General features: G+C 32.9%; 1 protein-coding gene across 1 annotated transcript; it reads left to right on the plus strand.

Moving 5' to 3' along the window:
* Positions 1-8,610: 8,610 nt before the first annotated feature.
* LOC117119676 (G-protein coupled receptor GRL101-like) lies at positions 8,611-10,537 on the plus strand. Its single transcript, XM_033264516.1, has 3 exons — positions 8,611-8,676; positions 9,220-9,291; positions 9,441-10,537. Exon 3 carries the CDS (start codon positions 9,472-9,474, stop codon positions 10,474-10,476), a length of 1,005 nt encoding a protein of 334 aa, XP_033120407.1. The 5' UTR covers positions 8,611-8,676; positions 9,220-9,291; positions 9,441-9,471; the 3' UTR covers positions 10,477-10,537.
* Positions 10,538-16,713: the final 6,176 nt, after the last annotated feature.

The raw sequence follows: 16,713 nt of genomic DNA on the forward strand, positions 1-16,713 counted from the left end.
TCTAAACCAGCTTAATAGAGTTTTAATAGATTTTCTACAAGGTCGCTAAAGATGTTTTGATGTAGTTTAAATAGAAATCCTGAAGAACTCCGATAGAGTTCTATAGAGTGTTCTTAGAACCTCTAAAGAAATTTTGTAGAAAAAAAAAATTTCTAAGAAAAATGTATAGAATTTACTTAGAGTATTTGTATAGAAAAACAAAATTTTATAGAGTTTCTTTAGAAACATTTTTATTTTCTATAGAACTACAACAATTACTAAAGAACTTTTTTTATATAGAATTTATATAGAATTTTCAATAATTATATCGACTTTTATAGAATTCACATACAATTCTATAAAAAAAAACCTATAGATAATTACCATTATGAAAAAAATCTATAGAAAGTTGATAGAATTTTCATAGAAAAATACACAGGTTTCTATAAAATGTCTACAGAATTTTGAATTTCTGTTAAAAATTCTATAGACTTATTAGTATTTCCATAGAGATTATTTTATAGAAAAATATAAACATTCTAAAGAATACATATATAAAGTTATAGAATGTTTATAGAAATAAATCAGAATTCTATAGAGTTTCTACAGGTTGATTCTATGTAATTTTCTAAAAGCTGACCTATAGAGTTTCTGTAGAAAATATATAGGAATTCAAATGTCTTAATAGAATTCTATTAAAACTCTATATGGTTATTTAGAAAGTTGATAGAAACTCTAAAGAATATTTTTAGAACCTGAACAAAAAATCATCTACTGTCTAGAGTTTCTTTAGAACTTTATTTTGGTTTCTATAGATGTACAGAATTCAAACTTTCAAAAAACTTTCTTTTATATCAAATATCTAGATTAACTTGTTGCAATGCCACTCTTTCTCTTCTCTTGCTTATTCCAATTGTATTGCACAGCCAGTTATGAAGTATTTATTTATAACAATCAGCTAATATAACGTGTTTTAAAACTTTATTGATATTACATCAGATCATCACTGACAATGTTCTTGAAATCAGCTGCCATATCTTTCAACTTGATCAACATAGAAACTTTTACCGCTGCAGCACTTCTGAGAAGATATAATTAGATTAATAGATTATAGATTTGGGGAAATTTATTATAAAAATGTAACAAAATAAACATGAAAAACTACTTTATGGCTAGGACTAAGTCTTATGACTAGCCTAGACCGAGGGCCTAGAGGTGAAGTATAGTGTATAATAAAATATAGACACTTACTAAAACATATCCCATATACCATAAGTTGACAAGTCACTGCACTGAGACTGCCAGTGTGAGAACATCACTGACCGTGGAGCTATCACTTGACACGGGTTTGGCAGTTGGCTAGAAGCCCAGTCAGTTGGCTAGGGTTTACCTATGACTAGGCCTAGCCTAGGCTAGGGCCTGCCTAGGCTGAGGTACCTTCATTTTCTTCCTTGCAAAACAATATGAATGATGAGTATGAAACAAAATACCGGATCTCGAGTACATATAGTTCGTTTTCAATCCATTAATGAACAGAAATGGTATCGCAACAAACTTGGTCATGCGTTTTGTAATTCGACCATCTCCTACACACGTATGTACTGGCCTGTACCTCTGATTCAAATGGCGCGTACAGCCTATTATTTTATTGTTTAGTGGCGCGCTCACTCGCTTGTTGTGCCTACATGGATATCAGTGCGCCATGTAGTGAGACTCTCAGAGTCAGCTAAATTATAAACATATAAATTAGAATACAAAAGAGGCCTATGGAAAATAACATTTAATAATGTTGGTCCTAAATATCAAGATTAACACATTTCATCTTCTTACAAAAAGGATGATTTTAGAAAGCTTTCGAACTTTGTTTTCTCGTTTTTTTACGTGAAACGCGATGTGTTTGTTGTTTGGTTCAGAGCTACCTAATTAGCATATTCATGCTCTATTTTGATTGCTAGAAACATCAGGGAAATGGATTTATGTTTTGTGATAAAGTGCAGGCAGATGATTTTGATAAAATCCAGATAATTTTAAAATTGAAGAGTTGTTTATAATATTTTCATAAATTTATAAAATAACATTAAATACAATACGGCATTTACATAGGCCTTTTATTTCCAATGAAATTTGTCAACACGTTCTGTAAAACGTATATAGAATATGTATAGAATTTTGATAGAAATCCCCAATTACGATGTAAAAAGTTAATTCTTTAAAAATCCATTTATAATTTTATAGAAATTGTATTATACATTCTTTACATTTATCTGTTTAATTTCTAACGACTTTCTGAACAATTTATCCAAAATCGTTCAAAATTAAATGGAAAATATAACGAGAATTCTATAGGATTTTTCTAAAAGAAAAATATAAAATTCTATAGACACTATATTTAAAAAATCGAAAGAGAAAATATATAATTAAATCTATAAATTGTATAGAATTTAAATAGAATTCTTTCTATGACATATTTTTCTAAGCAATTCTCTATATAATTATATTTCTATAGGAGTATCTCTATAGAGAATGGATGGGGTCTTATATAGAGAAAAAAAATCTTGGATCAATTTCCTATAGAATTATATTTCTATAGAACTATCTCTATAGAAAATGGATTGGTCTTATATAGAGAAAAAATCTTGGATCAATTTTCTATCGAATTATATTTCTATAGAATTATCTCTATAGAGAATGGATAGGTCTTATATAGAGAACAAAATCTTGGATCAATTTTCTATAGAATTATATTTCTATAGAACTATCTCTATAGAGAATGGATAGGTTTTATATAGAGAAATAATTATTGGATCCAATTTTCTATAGACGTCTATAAAAACTCATAAATATCTATAGACTTTCTATAGAATTCTATAAAACATTTTACTACGGGACAAGCTTCTATGAAGTTTTGTTTAGTATTATTACTAGTAGTAGTACTACTACTAATACTAATACTACTATACTACCACTAATAAATAATAATAATAATAATAATAATAATAATAATAATAATAATAATAATAATAATAATAATAATAAGTCTTGATAAATAATAAGTTTTGTTTAGTATTACTACTACTACTATACTACTACTATTAGTACTACTACTACACTACTACTAATAATACTACTACTGATGATGGTGACGATGATGCTGCTGCTGATGATGATGATAATAATAATAATAACAATAATGATGACGATGATGGCAGTGATATTGATAATAGATAATAATTTTAATAAAATTAAATGTGAAGAAAAATTTTGATAAGGGCGAAAAAGAAATCTGTAATTTGTCCAATGACTATAATTTTTATAATAAGCGTGCGGTAGTAAGCTATAGTTAGGCCTAAGTTGTTTTGGGTATGACCATGAGTGGAGATCAGGGGGTGGGGGGCTTGAAGTAGGTAAAGTGCAGCGAATACATCAAAGACAATGTTTTCAGGTTTAATTTTCTATACACCATCACACAGATTATTTAGATCTTTGGTTGCCGAAAATCGCTGATAAACGTTTATGAGAAATTTGTTAGCGCTTCTTTTTTACTATAATGGTGTGATGATAATGAATTTACAGACCATTTAGAGGTACTATTTTCAACAGTTGTAGGGAGAGGGACACCCCTTCGGAAATCCACCCCGTTCGGTACTACTACCTCGCAAGACGTCTTTACCACCACGTTTCATTTCTACTGTAGTATTTTGAATATTATATTGGCAATTACTGGAAAACTAATATACGCTCATTGATATATTTTACTTTCTCTCGTATACACGTACCGTAATGTCTTATATAGACCAAGCCCGTTATGATGAATAATGATTAGAGTTGATATTTTTAGTCTTGAGAACAAATTCAGGTGTGAATTAGATTTTAAGTATAAAAAAATGTAGGCTACACTCTTTTCTTGTGTTAATGGTTCATTATTTTAAATAATAATAATAAAAAAATCCGGAGAGTGCATTATATCCACCAAGCATTGAAAAGTGAACAATCAACCAATCACAGAAGACAATGATGCATATTTCATTAGTTCCCTAGCTGGCGGAAGGGCATAATAGGACATAATACCAAGTTTGTTTTTGATCAGAGTGCAACTTATAAAAGAAGAATGCATTATTCTTCATCTTTTAAAGAATAAGACCAAATTGTGGCCATAATATAGATTTTAGTCTGTATATTAGTAATTATTATTATAACTAAGACCATTCAACAAAGAAAATAAAATACATACATATAAACTTTAAAATGTTTTACTTAAGACTTTCCATTTAAGCCAATGCTTGGAATTTAGATATAATACCTATGCTAAATTTACATTTAAAATATTTAGCTATATTTAAATGCGTACACTTCCTTGTAATTTAAGGAAACAGAACTTTATAAATGTAAGAGCTGAGTTGTTTTCTTGGAAAAATCCTAATGTTACGAATAAAACACAGCTCCATGGAATTAGAAGGCAGAAGTCTTTACCACCACGTAACATTTCTACTGTTGTATTTTGAGTAATTGGCAATTACTTGAAACCTATAATATACTCATTGATATATCGGTAATTTTTCTCGTTTTTTGTTTTTTCTTTTAAGGTATTTGTCTGATAACGAGATATCTGGTGTAACAAAAGGTGTCTTCAGTGATCTAACAAATCTTCGAACGTTGTAAGCTTAAATTCACTAAAATATCGGTTGTTGGGATTTTGATAGTCCATGTCCCAAACTAATACTAAGCAATTAGTAGAGCTCCGCATAGTACACTATAGGAACATTATTGTACGAAGAAAGGAATTTCTGAAATTTTTTAATGCATTAAATGTAACCTAAGTTTTCTTTCCGCTAGTGTACAATGCATGCTCTACAAATTGCTTTATAAGTCAATCGTGGTCTTTTAATGTTATACAGTATTAGTTTTAATTAACCAATTACTGTTTAGCAGTCATCGGTTGCTATAGTGATATGATCAGTATACTAAGTGCGTATTTACATTTAGCTGTGCGTATATGATTTATGCTCCTGCAGTACGCGTTTAACTACACATCAGCAGTCAACGGATAGGATGAATAACTACGGTCTGCCCTCCAATTCGAGACCCCTCTAATACGGAGACCCCTTTTTCAAAGTACCAACTGACTACCTATCTTTAAACACTGAGCTTAACCTCTAATTATGAGACCCCTCTAATTCGAGACCGAGACCACATTTATGGACGGACCAAGTAACAAAATGACCTCCAATCCAATACCACATTAAAAAATATAATGAAACAGATTAAAGGTTTTTTTAAACAATAAATACTCTTTAATTTGAGAAGTTGAACTTCGAAATTATAACAAATGTATTTTCATAAATATATCCATATAAATAAAGGTTTCTTAAGTGTATTGTCTTCAAAACAGCTATTGTTTATAAATTTAGTTTTAGGCCAGTGGCTGTCATAAGATATATCTGTTTGCACCTATTGCCAAAAAGTACTGTTGAATCAAGTGCTTATCCATAATTCGATAGAGTCCTGTGTTTCTGATTTCTTCTTTAGCCATTCAGTTGCTGCACTATCCTTCGGCACCGTAGCCAAGGGGAAGGGGAAGGAAATTCCCCTGCTAAATGTTTAGTCCCCTGCTAAAATCAACGATATGTAAATAATTAAAACTAAAAACAAAAATTATTAGTTTATATTAACAAAAACAAATATTGGGGAAATATAGTCAAGATGAAACACCTGACATAATGGTGTCATCCAAAGATATGTAAGAAGTGTGTCATCTGAGTGTGTCCCTGTTGGTATTCGCTTTGATGTGAAAAAAAGTGGATCCACCCATGTAGCCAAAAGGGGGCAGGACCATTCAATTTTAGCTCCAACAGGCCTTACAGAGGTGGGCGTGGCCCTTCAAGTACCACCTAGTCGCCACCCCCCCCCCCCACCTCCACGATCAACGAGTCTAACTACGGGGATTCTATCACCTTTCACTTTCAAACTCATTGGAGAATTGCATATTACAGATTGGGAATATAAGGAAAGGCCAAGTAACACAAACAAAAATAACATCTTTCTTTATGTAAATGATGGACACCTGCATACAAAAATTGAATTGAATGTTTACAATATTTACTTTACAGTATGCTGTTCGGATTTTTTTAATGTTTTTTAAACAGCTTGAAGTTAAAAAAAAAAAAATTAAAAGCAAACAAAAGTTTCTTTGAAATAATAAATGGTTGTCCCATGTTGTCTTTTGGACACCACTTTTATCTTCGGTCTTCATTTGGGTTCAGGTTCGGTTATCCTCCAATTGTGCTGCTTGGAGACCACTTCAAGCCTGTCGTCTCTATTTAGAGGTTTCTAATTTGAGACCGCACTACTAGACCACCGCAATTTTCAGATACACAAAGTGGTCTCGAATTGGAGGGCGGATTGTATATTGTATTTTGTATTTTGTTAGAAGAACATTTTAATGCTGTTTTCATACATTCGTCAAAAATAATTGTTTTATATGCTTGTCATTTGAAAATGTATACATAGCAATATGAATCCGACTTGGATGTATAAAGTATCATATCGATTATAAACCAGCAATTGAATAAATAACGTGATCGATAACTTGGGGAATATTAATTACAGAATACGAAAATAATACTGATTATACCGATGATCTGTTTTATGACAATTATCGATTGGATACAAGAATGTATTACTTATAAATACTTAATTTCACACCACTTTATTCATTCATGGAAAATTCCATACGTTAACGTGCAACCAAATCATTCATTGTTTGTTTGTTCTTTCGTCCGTTCACTGAATTGTAGTTTTATTTAGTCCTAAGCTACACTGTACATTGAAAATGAAACTAATTAGGAAGTTTTGCAGCTGAGATGAACAGTAGTAACCCACTCAGTTCTCTCATTTATCTTAGCTAATTACTAACATATGTAAGACACAATTTACAATGACACAGGAATATTTACTAAATTATATTTAAAAAAACTTGGGCCTACTAAATGGATTCGTCAATATTTTGTAACGTATTATTTGTCATGGCTAGCTGTGTTATTAAATGAGATAAAAAAAACACTCTTTGCGCAGAAATTGTACAATCGTGACCCAGCTTGATGATTCTGAATTATTCTTTAACTATAAACTAACGAGATGATGACACGATGATAATGATAATGATAACAACAACGATGTTGATGTCAATGTCTTGAATTTTGTCACAGGAAATTTAAAAATATTGATTTACAATCTAATAAATGTATCCAGTAGACTAGATGAAAAACATGTTAGACCGATGCTAGTGTCCCTCCCCTAACCAACATTCAGATGGTAATTAATACTTTACGTCGTTTTTATTCTAATGGGCTCTATTCTTTGCTAGCACATACAAATTCTAACATTGGATCACATAAAATGAATACTTAAATACTGGTCTTAAATCAATAAATCCCAGACCATTTCTTTTAAGATACAGAAATATAATACTCTATGGTCCAGTTTTTTGGGGGGGTTTTTTTGCATCCTTTATGCAACAAGCTTCTATGAAGTTTTGTTTAGTATTATTACTAGTAGTAGTACTACTACTACTAATACTAATACTACTACTACCACTAATAATAATAATAATAATAATAATAATAATAATGATAATAATAATAATAATAATAATAATAATAATAATAATAATAATAATAATAAGTCTTGATAAATAATAAGTTTTGTTTAGTATTACTACTACTACTACTACTACTACTACTACACTACTACTAATACTACTACTACTGATGATGGTGACGATGATGCTGCTGCTGATGATGATGATAATAATAATAATAACAATAATGATGACGATGATGGCAGTGATATTGATAATAGATAATAATTTTAATAAAATTAAATGTGAAGAAAAATTTTGATAAGGGCGAAAAAGAAATCTGTAATTTGTCCAATGACTATAATTTTTATAATAAGCGTGCGGTAGTAAGCTATAGTTAGCCCTAAGTTGTTTTGGGTATGACCATGAGTGGAGATCAGGGGGTGGGGGGCTTGAAGTAGGTAAAGTGCAGCGAATACATCAAAGACAATGTTTTCAGGTTTAATTTTCTATACACCATCACACAGATTATTTAGATCTTTGGTTGCCGAAAATCGCTGATAAACGTTTATGAGAAATTTGTTAGCGCTTCTTTTTTACTATAATGGTGTGATGATAATGAATTTACAGACCATTTAGAGGTACTATTTTCAACAGTTGTAGGGAGAGGGACACCCCTTCGGAAATCCACCCCGTTCGGTACTACTACCTCGCAAGACGTCTTTACCACCACGTTACATTTCTACTGTAGTATATTGAATATTATATTGGCAATTACTGGAAAACTAATATACGCTCATTGATATATTTTACTTTCTCTCGTATACACGTACCGTAATGTCTTATATAGACCAAGCCCGTTATGATGAATAATGATTAGAGTTGATATTTTTAGTCTTGAGAACAAATTCAGGTGTGAATTGGATTTAAAGTTTTAGGATTTGAAGTTTTGGATTGTAGGATGTAGGCTACACTCTTTTCTTGTGTTAATGGTTCATTATTTTAAATAATAATAATAATCGTATTGTATATTCTCATTTATTTTAAAGGAATTTGCGTGGTAACAAATTAACTTATCTGAAACAAGGTGTCTTCAATGGTTTGAAAAATCTTGAAACGTTGTAAGTGACAATCGTTTAATAATCTCTAATAATCTGTTTTTGAACATTAATTAAGGTATGTGTCTGGCTAATCAAATGTAGAATTTGTTCTTACATATCAATCGATTACAAACCACTCTTTAAATTCACGTATTATCGACAATACCCCATATGAGTTATCGATAACTAACACATTTACTAATTGTGATTGATCACATGACGAGTATAATTTAAAGATTATGACAATCAGACATTATCAGTTTCATGACAATCGATTGCATACAAAGAATATATGACTTTACAAATAATTAATTTCACACCATTTACCATTTTCACACATTACCTATTTATTTTATATAAAATTAAATATATGTATGTATTATATAATTATGTATGTATAAGAATTATCCTTTTACGTTGGTTACATACTGATTACAGCTCTAGTGTCAGTTACAAACAATATCAGTTACCAAAATAATTGTTCACAAAACAATGAGACTTCTTAATGATTTTTTCCCTCGTAGATATGATTTGATAGTTTTTATTTGATTAAATTATATTCAGAAATCTGGAAAATAATGAGCTAAGGACCTACAATCCTGATATATTTAATGGACTCACTTCCCTTAAAACTTTGTAAGTTCTTACTATAAATAATTTGTACTACGGTTATCATCTACTACAACTAACACAATCAAATTTCTTATAATAATACTACCATCAACAACAACAAACATAATGATGATGATATATATTTTGTTATTTTCGTTCAATGTATCACACAGATTATCGGATGAGTTCAGCATCTGCTGCATTATGAAACGTGTTCCCGACTGCCGTCCGACTACTGATCAATTTTCATCTTGTAAAGATCTCTTGAAGAGGGAAGCTTTGCGGATCCTGATGATGATTCTTGGAATTACTGCCCTCATCGGCAACTTAGCTGTTATTATATTGCGTGTGCTGGAAAATGACTTTAATGTCCAATCCATACTTATAACTAATCTTGCAGTATCTGACTTGTTGATGGCGGTTTACATGATAATCATAGCAGGAGTTGATCTTCGCTACAGGGGTGTGTATGCAACGTTTGCAGACGCTTGGAAAACCAGTTTCCTTTGCAGTTTCGCCGGGTCTATCTCCACATTATCCAGCGAATGCTCGGTATTTATGTTGATGCTTATGAGTTTTGACCGTGCAGTTACCATAGCTAACCCGTTCAGCAACATCCGACTCAATCGTAAAAGATGCATTAAGATTATCGGTGTAGCCTGGCTGGTCATTATTTTTATCAGTTTCCTCCCGATGTTCAACCATCTAAGCTTCATCAACATACCGTATTTCGGAAGTAACTACTATGGACGGCAAAGTGTGTGCCTGGCACTACCGCTAGCAAGAGACCGATTGCCAGGCTGGGAATATGCAATAGCGATTTTTCTTGCCTTCAACCTCTTTGGATTCTTCGTTATCGCCGTGAGTTATATTTCAATATACATATCTGTAAAGAGAACAGCATCGAGTGTTAATAGAAATAAGGGGCGCGCAGGGGAGATTAAGATGGCAACCAAGATGGCAATGATCGTCCTAACCGATTTCTGTTGCTGGTTTCCTATTATCTCGATGGGAATTGGATCCGAGGTTGGTGCCTGGAAGCTCCCAGCCGACATATATGCCTGGTCAGCGACCTTTATTTTGCCTATTAACTCCTCTCTCAATCCATATCTTTATACAATCGCTTATAAATGCAACATTAAGAAAAAGCCACCGACACAGACCGCAATAAAATTACGTTTAGTCCGGCCCAGACCGTTAACACCGTAGGGCCGTTGTCGTCCACTCTGCTGCCGCCTGGCGCCGTGGCACTTCTGTATCTCGCTCTTTGCCACCAAATGCTTTACTGAATAGCTTTTTTTTTTTTTTTTTTTTTTTTTTGAAAGACGACATTATTTTTTCATCTTACTGTAATTTTCATACGAAAAACCGGAAGCTGTTTATGTGTTAAAGAACATCTAATGGTTAAATTTAAAAAAAATTAAATTTCCAATTTTTTAAAAGCAGATGTGACCGGATAATAAAGAAAAATGTTTAACATGTTCAAAATTCGAAGAAAGAAAAAATGAGTTAACAAATGATTTTTAGAAAGCACTATCCTTTTGACTTTTCAGTTCGGTGTTTGGAATAAGGTAAATACCGCAAATGTTTATGGAACTAGAAAATTTGGGAAGCGTTGCTAGTCTAAATTCCTCCCCCCCCCCCATAATTTGCTATCTAGCACACTTTCATTCGCGTCCCGTTTCTAGTTAACGGTTTGCACTATGCGTCTGTTACATGAGATTTTAAAAACGTCTTTAGCTATAAATGTACTACCCAGAATGGTAATGCGAGAGTAGGACATTCATTCATCATCACATCATTTAATAATTAAAATAAGAATTAAGGTTTTAATATCAAGTAATTGTAAATTATATAGTGTCGTCGTATTACTCTGTGGTAGGTGGTGTTTTATTAGTTAAGTTGCTCTGAACATCTACAAACGAGAGTGTCGTCGATAGTCGTACGACTTTAACCACATGATGTTACAGTGGGCCTACTTTTAATTTAGACCTACACGATTCTGTGACGTTTTTGTTTTGCTCTGAGTTACGGAGCAGTAGTATTAGACGAGTACCGGTACATAATTAAATGTAATTTCATAGTAATGTTTAAGCCCAGTCTTAAACACAGGCAACACCCTTTCCCAGATTATGTCTTATTTGACCTTTGACCTCAATAACTTTTGAACGACGCCATACCTGTTAAATTTACTGTCATTTTTGGAATTTATGACCTAAATTACATTAGAAAACATTATTTTGGTACACTAATTCACTTTTGTGATCCCCTTCCTTAAATATGCCAGATTTGACCTTTGACCCTACATATCTCGAAAAAGCCCACTCCCCGTCCCGATCAACAATCAGATTTGCATTCTACGCCCAAAATTACCCCAGAAAAAGTTGGTCTAGTAAATTCTGCAAAAAGTGACACCTACACCTCATATACGACCGATCTATATACACTCATTGATATATTTTACTTTCTCTCGTATATACGTACCGTAATGTCTTATAGACCAAGCCCGTTATGATGAATAATGATTAGAGTTGATATTTTTAGTCTTGAGAACAAATTCAGGTGTGAATTGGATTTAAAGTATAAAAAAATGTAGGTTACACTCTAGCGTTGCTAGTCTAAATCCCCCCCCCCCACCATATATCTAGCACACTTTCTTTCGCGTCCCGTTTCTACTCAACCGTTTGCACTGGGTCTGTTACATGAGATTTTAAAAACGCCTTTAGCTATAAATGTACTACCCAGAATGAATTACATCATTTAATAATTAAAATAAGAATTAAGGTTTTATTATCAAGTAATTGTAAATTATATAGTGTCGTTGTATTACTCTGTGGTAGGTGGTGTTTTATTAGTTAAGTTGCTCTGAACGGCTACAAACGAGAGTGTCGTCGATAGTCGTACGACTTTAACCACATGATGTTACAGTGGGCTTACTTTTAATTTAGACCTACACGATTCTGTGACGTTTTTGTTTTGCTCCGAGTTACGGAACAGTAGTATTAGGCGAGTACATAATTAAATGTAAAGTTTAAGCCCAGTCTGATTGGTCATTTTAGGTATATGATGACTTTGTTGTTTAATGTAATTGGTAAAAGTAAACACACAGAAGCATTTATTTAGCACAGGGGTGGCGCTATCGAAGAGGGACGAGGTCAGGGCCCTCCCGTCTGGAGAGCTGCCCTTAACCCTTTGGGGGAGAAAACACGATTCATCGGGATATTGGCCCTCCGTCATGGCCACCGGACTCCTGTTGTTAAGGTTATGGTGCTACCCCTGATTCAGCATGTTAAAAAATTATCAACGCAACTAAAAGCCCACTACAAGAACGACGTAAACATAGACACGTCCGAGATGAATTGTATCCTTCATGATGTCTGTATTACTGATGTGTAAGCTAAACGAGAATAAATCGTTGTATATATACTAAAATATCACACTAAGAATGTTGTGGAATGTTGGGAGAAAAATGAAACATCGGAATTAAATATAGCTTGTTCGTTGAAGTCACAGTGTGTTTTCTATTTTGTTGCGTTCCGTAAGGTTATTACAAGGGTTTAGAACTATACATTCATACCAAATAACATTCACATTGATTCAAATTGATTTATACTAAATACTAATGTGAATTTCATCTTGCCTTTTGTTTTTAACATAATACATAAAAGAAATACACACTAAATAAAACAAATGTAACTCCAAGTAGAGAAAGTGAGGCCATATTAACTCATCGTTTCGACTTTATTAATTTAGCAGAATATAACATTTTTACTATTATACCATAGTGAATAATGTGTATAAATGTTTACTTAAGTAATTTCCTATTTGAATAAAATATAGCCCATTATAATAAAGAGCATTGAGGGTTAAAAATTGGTCAATGGTCAATGGCTGTGCGCTTGTATAGTACATATAACATTTGTCTCTATGGGCTTTCCATGACAGAATAAATATTTGAAAAAAAAAGCGTTGGAAAAACCCAAAAAATATATGAAAGTTAATGGAAGGAGGAAAATTAAAGATTGTTAAAGAATGATTAAGCACGGGGCAGTGTGGGGAAAGAGTGGTACGAAAGCATATTAGTGTAAACAATAATTATATGTTTCGAATTGTTAATTATTAGTTACGAATTAATAATTCTAAATTAGGCCATGTTACAATTAAAGATAGCTTATAGGCTATGCCCTATGTAATGTCATATTATTACACTAAATGGTAAAATTTGGAAAAACGTGACATTGTTTGATACTCTTTCTTGAAACTAGTGCAAAAAAAAAAATCTGGGGCGGATGCAGGATTTGGCAGTAGGGGGTTGCGTGAGAGCACACCACCTCAACCCCACAATATTTGAGAATGAGGTGCGTAAAATTGTGAGAATATTGATCTCTAGGTGCTCGGAAATTCACTCTCATTTCATACCTTTAAAATCTTACCGGTAATTCAATCAACAATACAACAATTATATTTCTTAATACAATTTAGGGATTGCGATCGCACCGTCTGCACAGGGTTGGCACGGCAGGTTTTACAAAATGGCCAGATGCTTCGGTCACTACATCATTCTGCGACTTCAGCATTCGGCGTTTACATCATTTAGCGAATTTAGCATTTGGCAACTACATCATTTGGCGACTTCAGCATTCGGTGAATACATATTATCATTCTACTACCACAAAATCGAAAACTGGTATTTTTCCAACGTCTGTATGTAATCCTAGCTCTGTAATCGTTAAAAATATCTAGTGCTTCTTGATTGTGTTTCTTACTTATAATTGTATTTATTCTATAATCATGGCCATAGGGTGCAGAGAGTGCCGACGTACACGATTTCGTTCCGCTAAGGAAGTGCGTTAGGCCTACAATATAAACGATGTTCAATATAGCATGAACCCAGTCAGGTCTTGTTTATTTGCGCTCAATTGGATCATGTTAACAATTTTACTTCAGTGAACTGTACTCTCGCTATCTATTAGCACACAAACGGTGATTGATTTTTATTTCGAAAAGATGATATAATAGAATAATAATAATAATAATAATAATAATAATAATAATAAATTTGTTTGATGCCTTTTGTCAGATGTGTATAAGAGACAGCTATATATTCGTGTATTTTATGTTTTGGTTTTGGATGTGTACCGTGTATGAGCGTACTCCACCGATTTGTAGGTGCTTGTTCCATGAATTATCGTTATTTTTATGCTGGATATTGTACAGGATATTTATTTTTGTCAATCTACTTCAGTGTTTTATTTACAACAAGATTGGAAGCAGCACTGATAAGTGCTGAACGCATCTCGATTTGAGCGTGTATTACATATTTGCAATTAATGTTTCATCGTGTGCGAAACTGAATATATGAGGTTACTAGACCAAAGGTCTGTATCTTGCTCGCATTAGATAATGGTTGTGCGCTGAACATACAAACTCTCGCTATCAAAGCGATTATCATATACATTAAACTACAGAGACCTACCGTATAGGAGGCAAAGATCTAAGCCCCATGAACTTTCTCTCATACAACTGACTGAATCGCTCACATATAATGGAACTGTGGTGTTAGAAAGCTTGTAGATCGCAGCTGGAATTTATAATACATAACCAAATTGCAATAAGTGACGATTGGGTTTAAGCCAGATATTTTGCAAAACAAAAATGCATTCATGTATCCTATTACATGCACATTACAATAATAATAATAATAATAATAATAATAATAAGAATAATAAGAATAATAAGAATAATAATAAAAATTAACGGAATAAAATAAAAAAAGATTTTAAAAAATTACAATAAAGAAAATAGACTAATAGGAACAATGAGAATTTGAGTTTATTGATCATTAAAGTCAAAATGAAACTAAGGAGGAAAAGCAAGGGAAAAGAGAAAAGATTTGAGTTGAGATTTTAAAAGTTGAAAGTCCGAAATTTATCTAGTAGTAGGTGGGAATAAGTTCCAATGTTTGTGTGGAAAAAAGAAAATGAGCGTTGGCCGGTTTTGTTTGAAACGAAGAACATGAAGAAAATCGGCAGCGCATTGAAGAAGAGTAGACTGGGTGAAATGAGTACGCGTGATGTTAGAGACAAGATAGGGGCAAAACCGTAAATGCAGTTGTAAACAAGAAGAATAATTCATAGGAATATCCGTATTGAATGGGTAAACAGTGAAGATCTTTAGGGTGGAAGTGATGTAAGCACGGAGTTTGGAAACAGTACCAGATGCACATTAGATTTTGACTCTTTAATTATTCAATACAATCACCATTCTTTCTTTATGCTTCTGTCAACTAAATATAAACCTTTGGAGAAGATAATGAATAATAGTGTCTGGTATTGTAATTATTTCGGAATGCATTCTAACGATTAATAATGCATAAAATATCAAAGTCATGATGCTGCACTGTTGAAGTAGACTGAGTGTCTAAATTGATTACATTGCTGTCTATACTCTCTTCTTATAAGGAAGCAATGTAAACCAACGTTGAAAATGCTCATCTTCAACATCAACATCTTTTTATGGATTTTAACTACTTTTACTGGTTCATCGGGTAAATATTTGACTCGTTAATTTGTTTAAACTATATTTAAAATAATTTAAGTCCAGATATTTCTGAATTATTGAATGTTACAGAATGTAGGGCTTAAGGAACCCCTGTCTAAATTTGTTTGATGCCTTTTGTCTGTATTTTAATGTATGTATATATATATACTGTCTCTTATACACATCTAGATGTGTATAAGAGACAGCTCATGGCGCAGTGGACGATATTTCTCTTTTCAATAATGTTCTCCTCCCCTGATGGACGCTTCATGTCCTCTGCAGCCGGTAAACCAGCGCATCTTTCATCTGTCCACGACAGGAGTGACTCCACATAAACCCGTTGCGTATTTGATACCAAGCTGAATAAAACGTGGAGATTACAAAGAATGCAATTGAATATGACAGAAATGACTTTAATAATAACAACAATATTTTCACTCGACAACCAAGGTTACCTTTCTAAATATGTGAACCTCTCGATTCACCTCGACCTAGGACGTCCACGCCTTCTTGAGCCCTCAATGCTACCCTGCAAGAGTACATTTTCAAGGCAGTCATCCTGTCGTTTGGCTATGTGCCAAAAGTATCGGAGAGCCTGACAGTTGATTGTACCAATTAAACTATTTTAGGACCTATTTATTTTAAAACACTGATATTTGTTCGTTTTGGTGTCCAAGATATCCTCAGCAGCCTACACCAGCACCATAACTTAAAAGCAGTAACTCCTTTGGGATTTTCTTTTGTGAGTGTCCATGTTTCACAAGCATATCATTGCGCTGGGTAAAACCAATGCTTGAACAAGCCGTGTTTTTGTTGCTTTGGTAACCCCTCGGTCAGTCCAGGTGATTGATATTTTGTTCATAGCAGATCTTGCCATTGCCATACGTCTTCTGATCTTTTCCTTAC

This window comes from Anneissia japonica, unplaced genomic scaffold (assembly GCF_011630105.1).
Source record: "Anneissia japonica isolate Jap-2015-1 unplaced genomic scaffold, ASM1163010v1 scaffold198_len40635_cov148, whole genome shotgun sequence".
NCBI lineage: Eukaryota > Metazoa > Echinodermata > Crinoidea > Comatulida > Comatulidae > Anneissia > Anneissia japonica.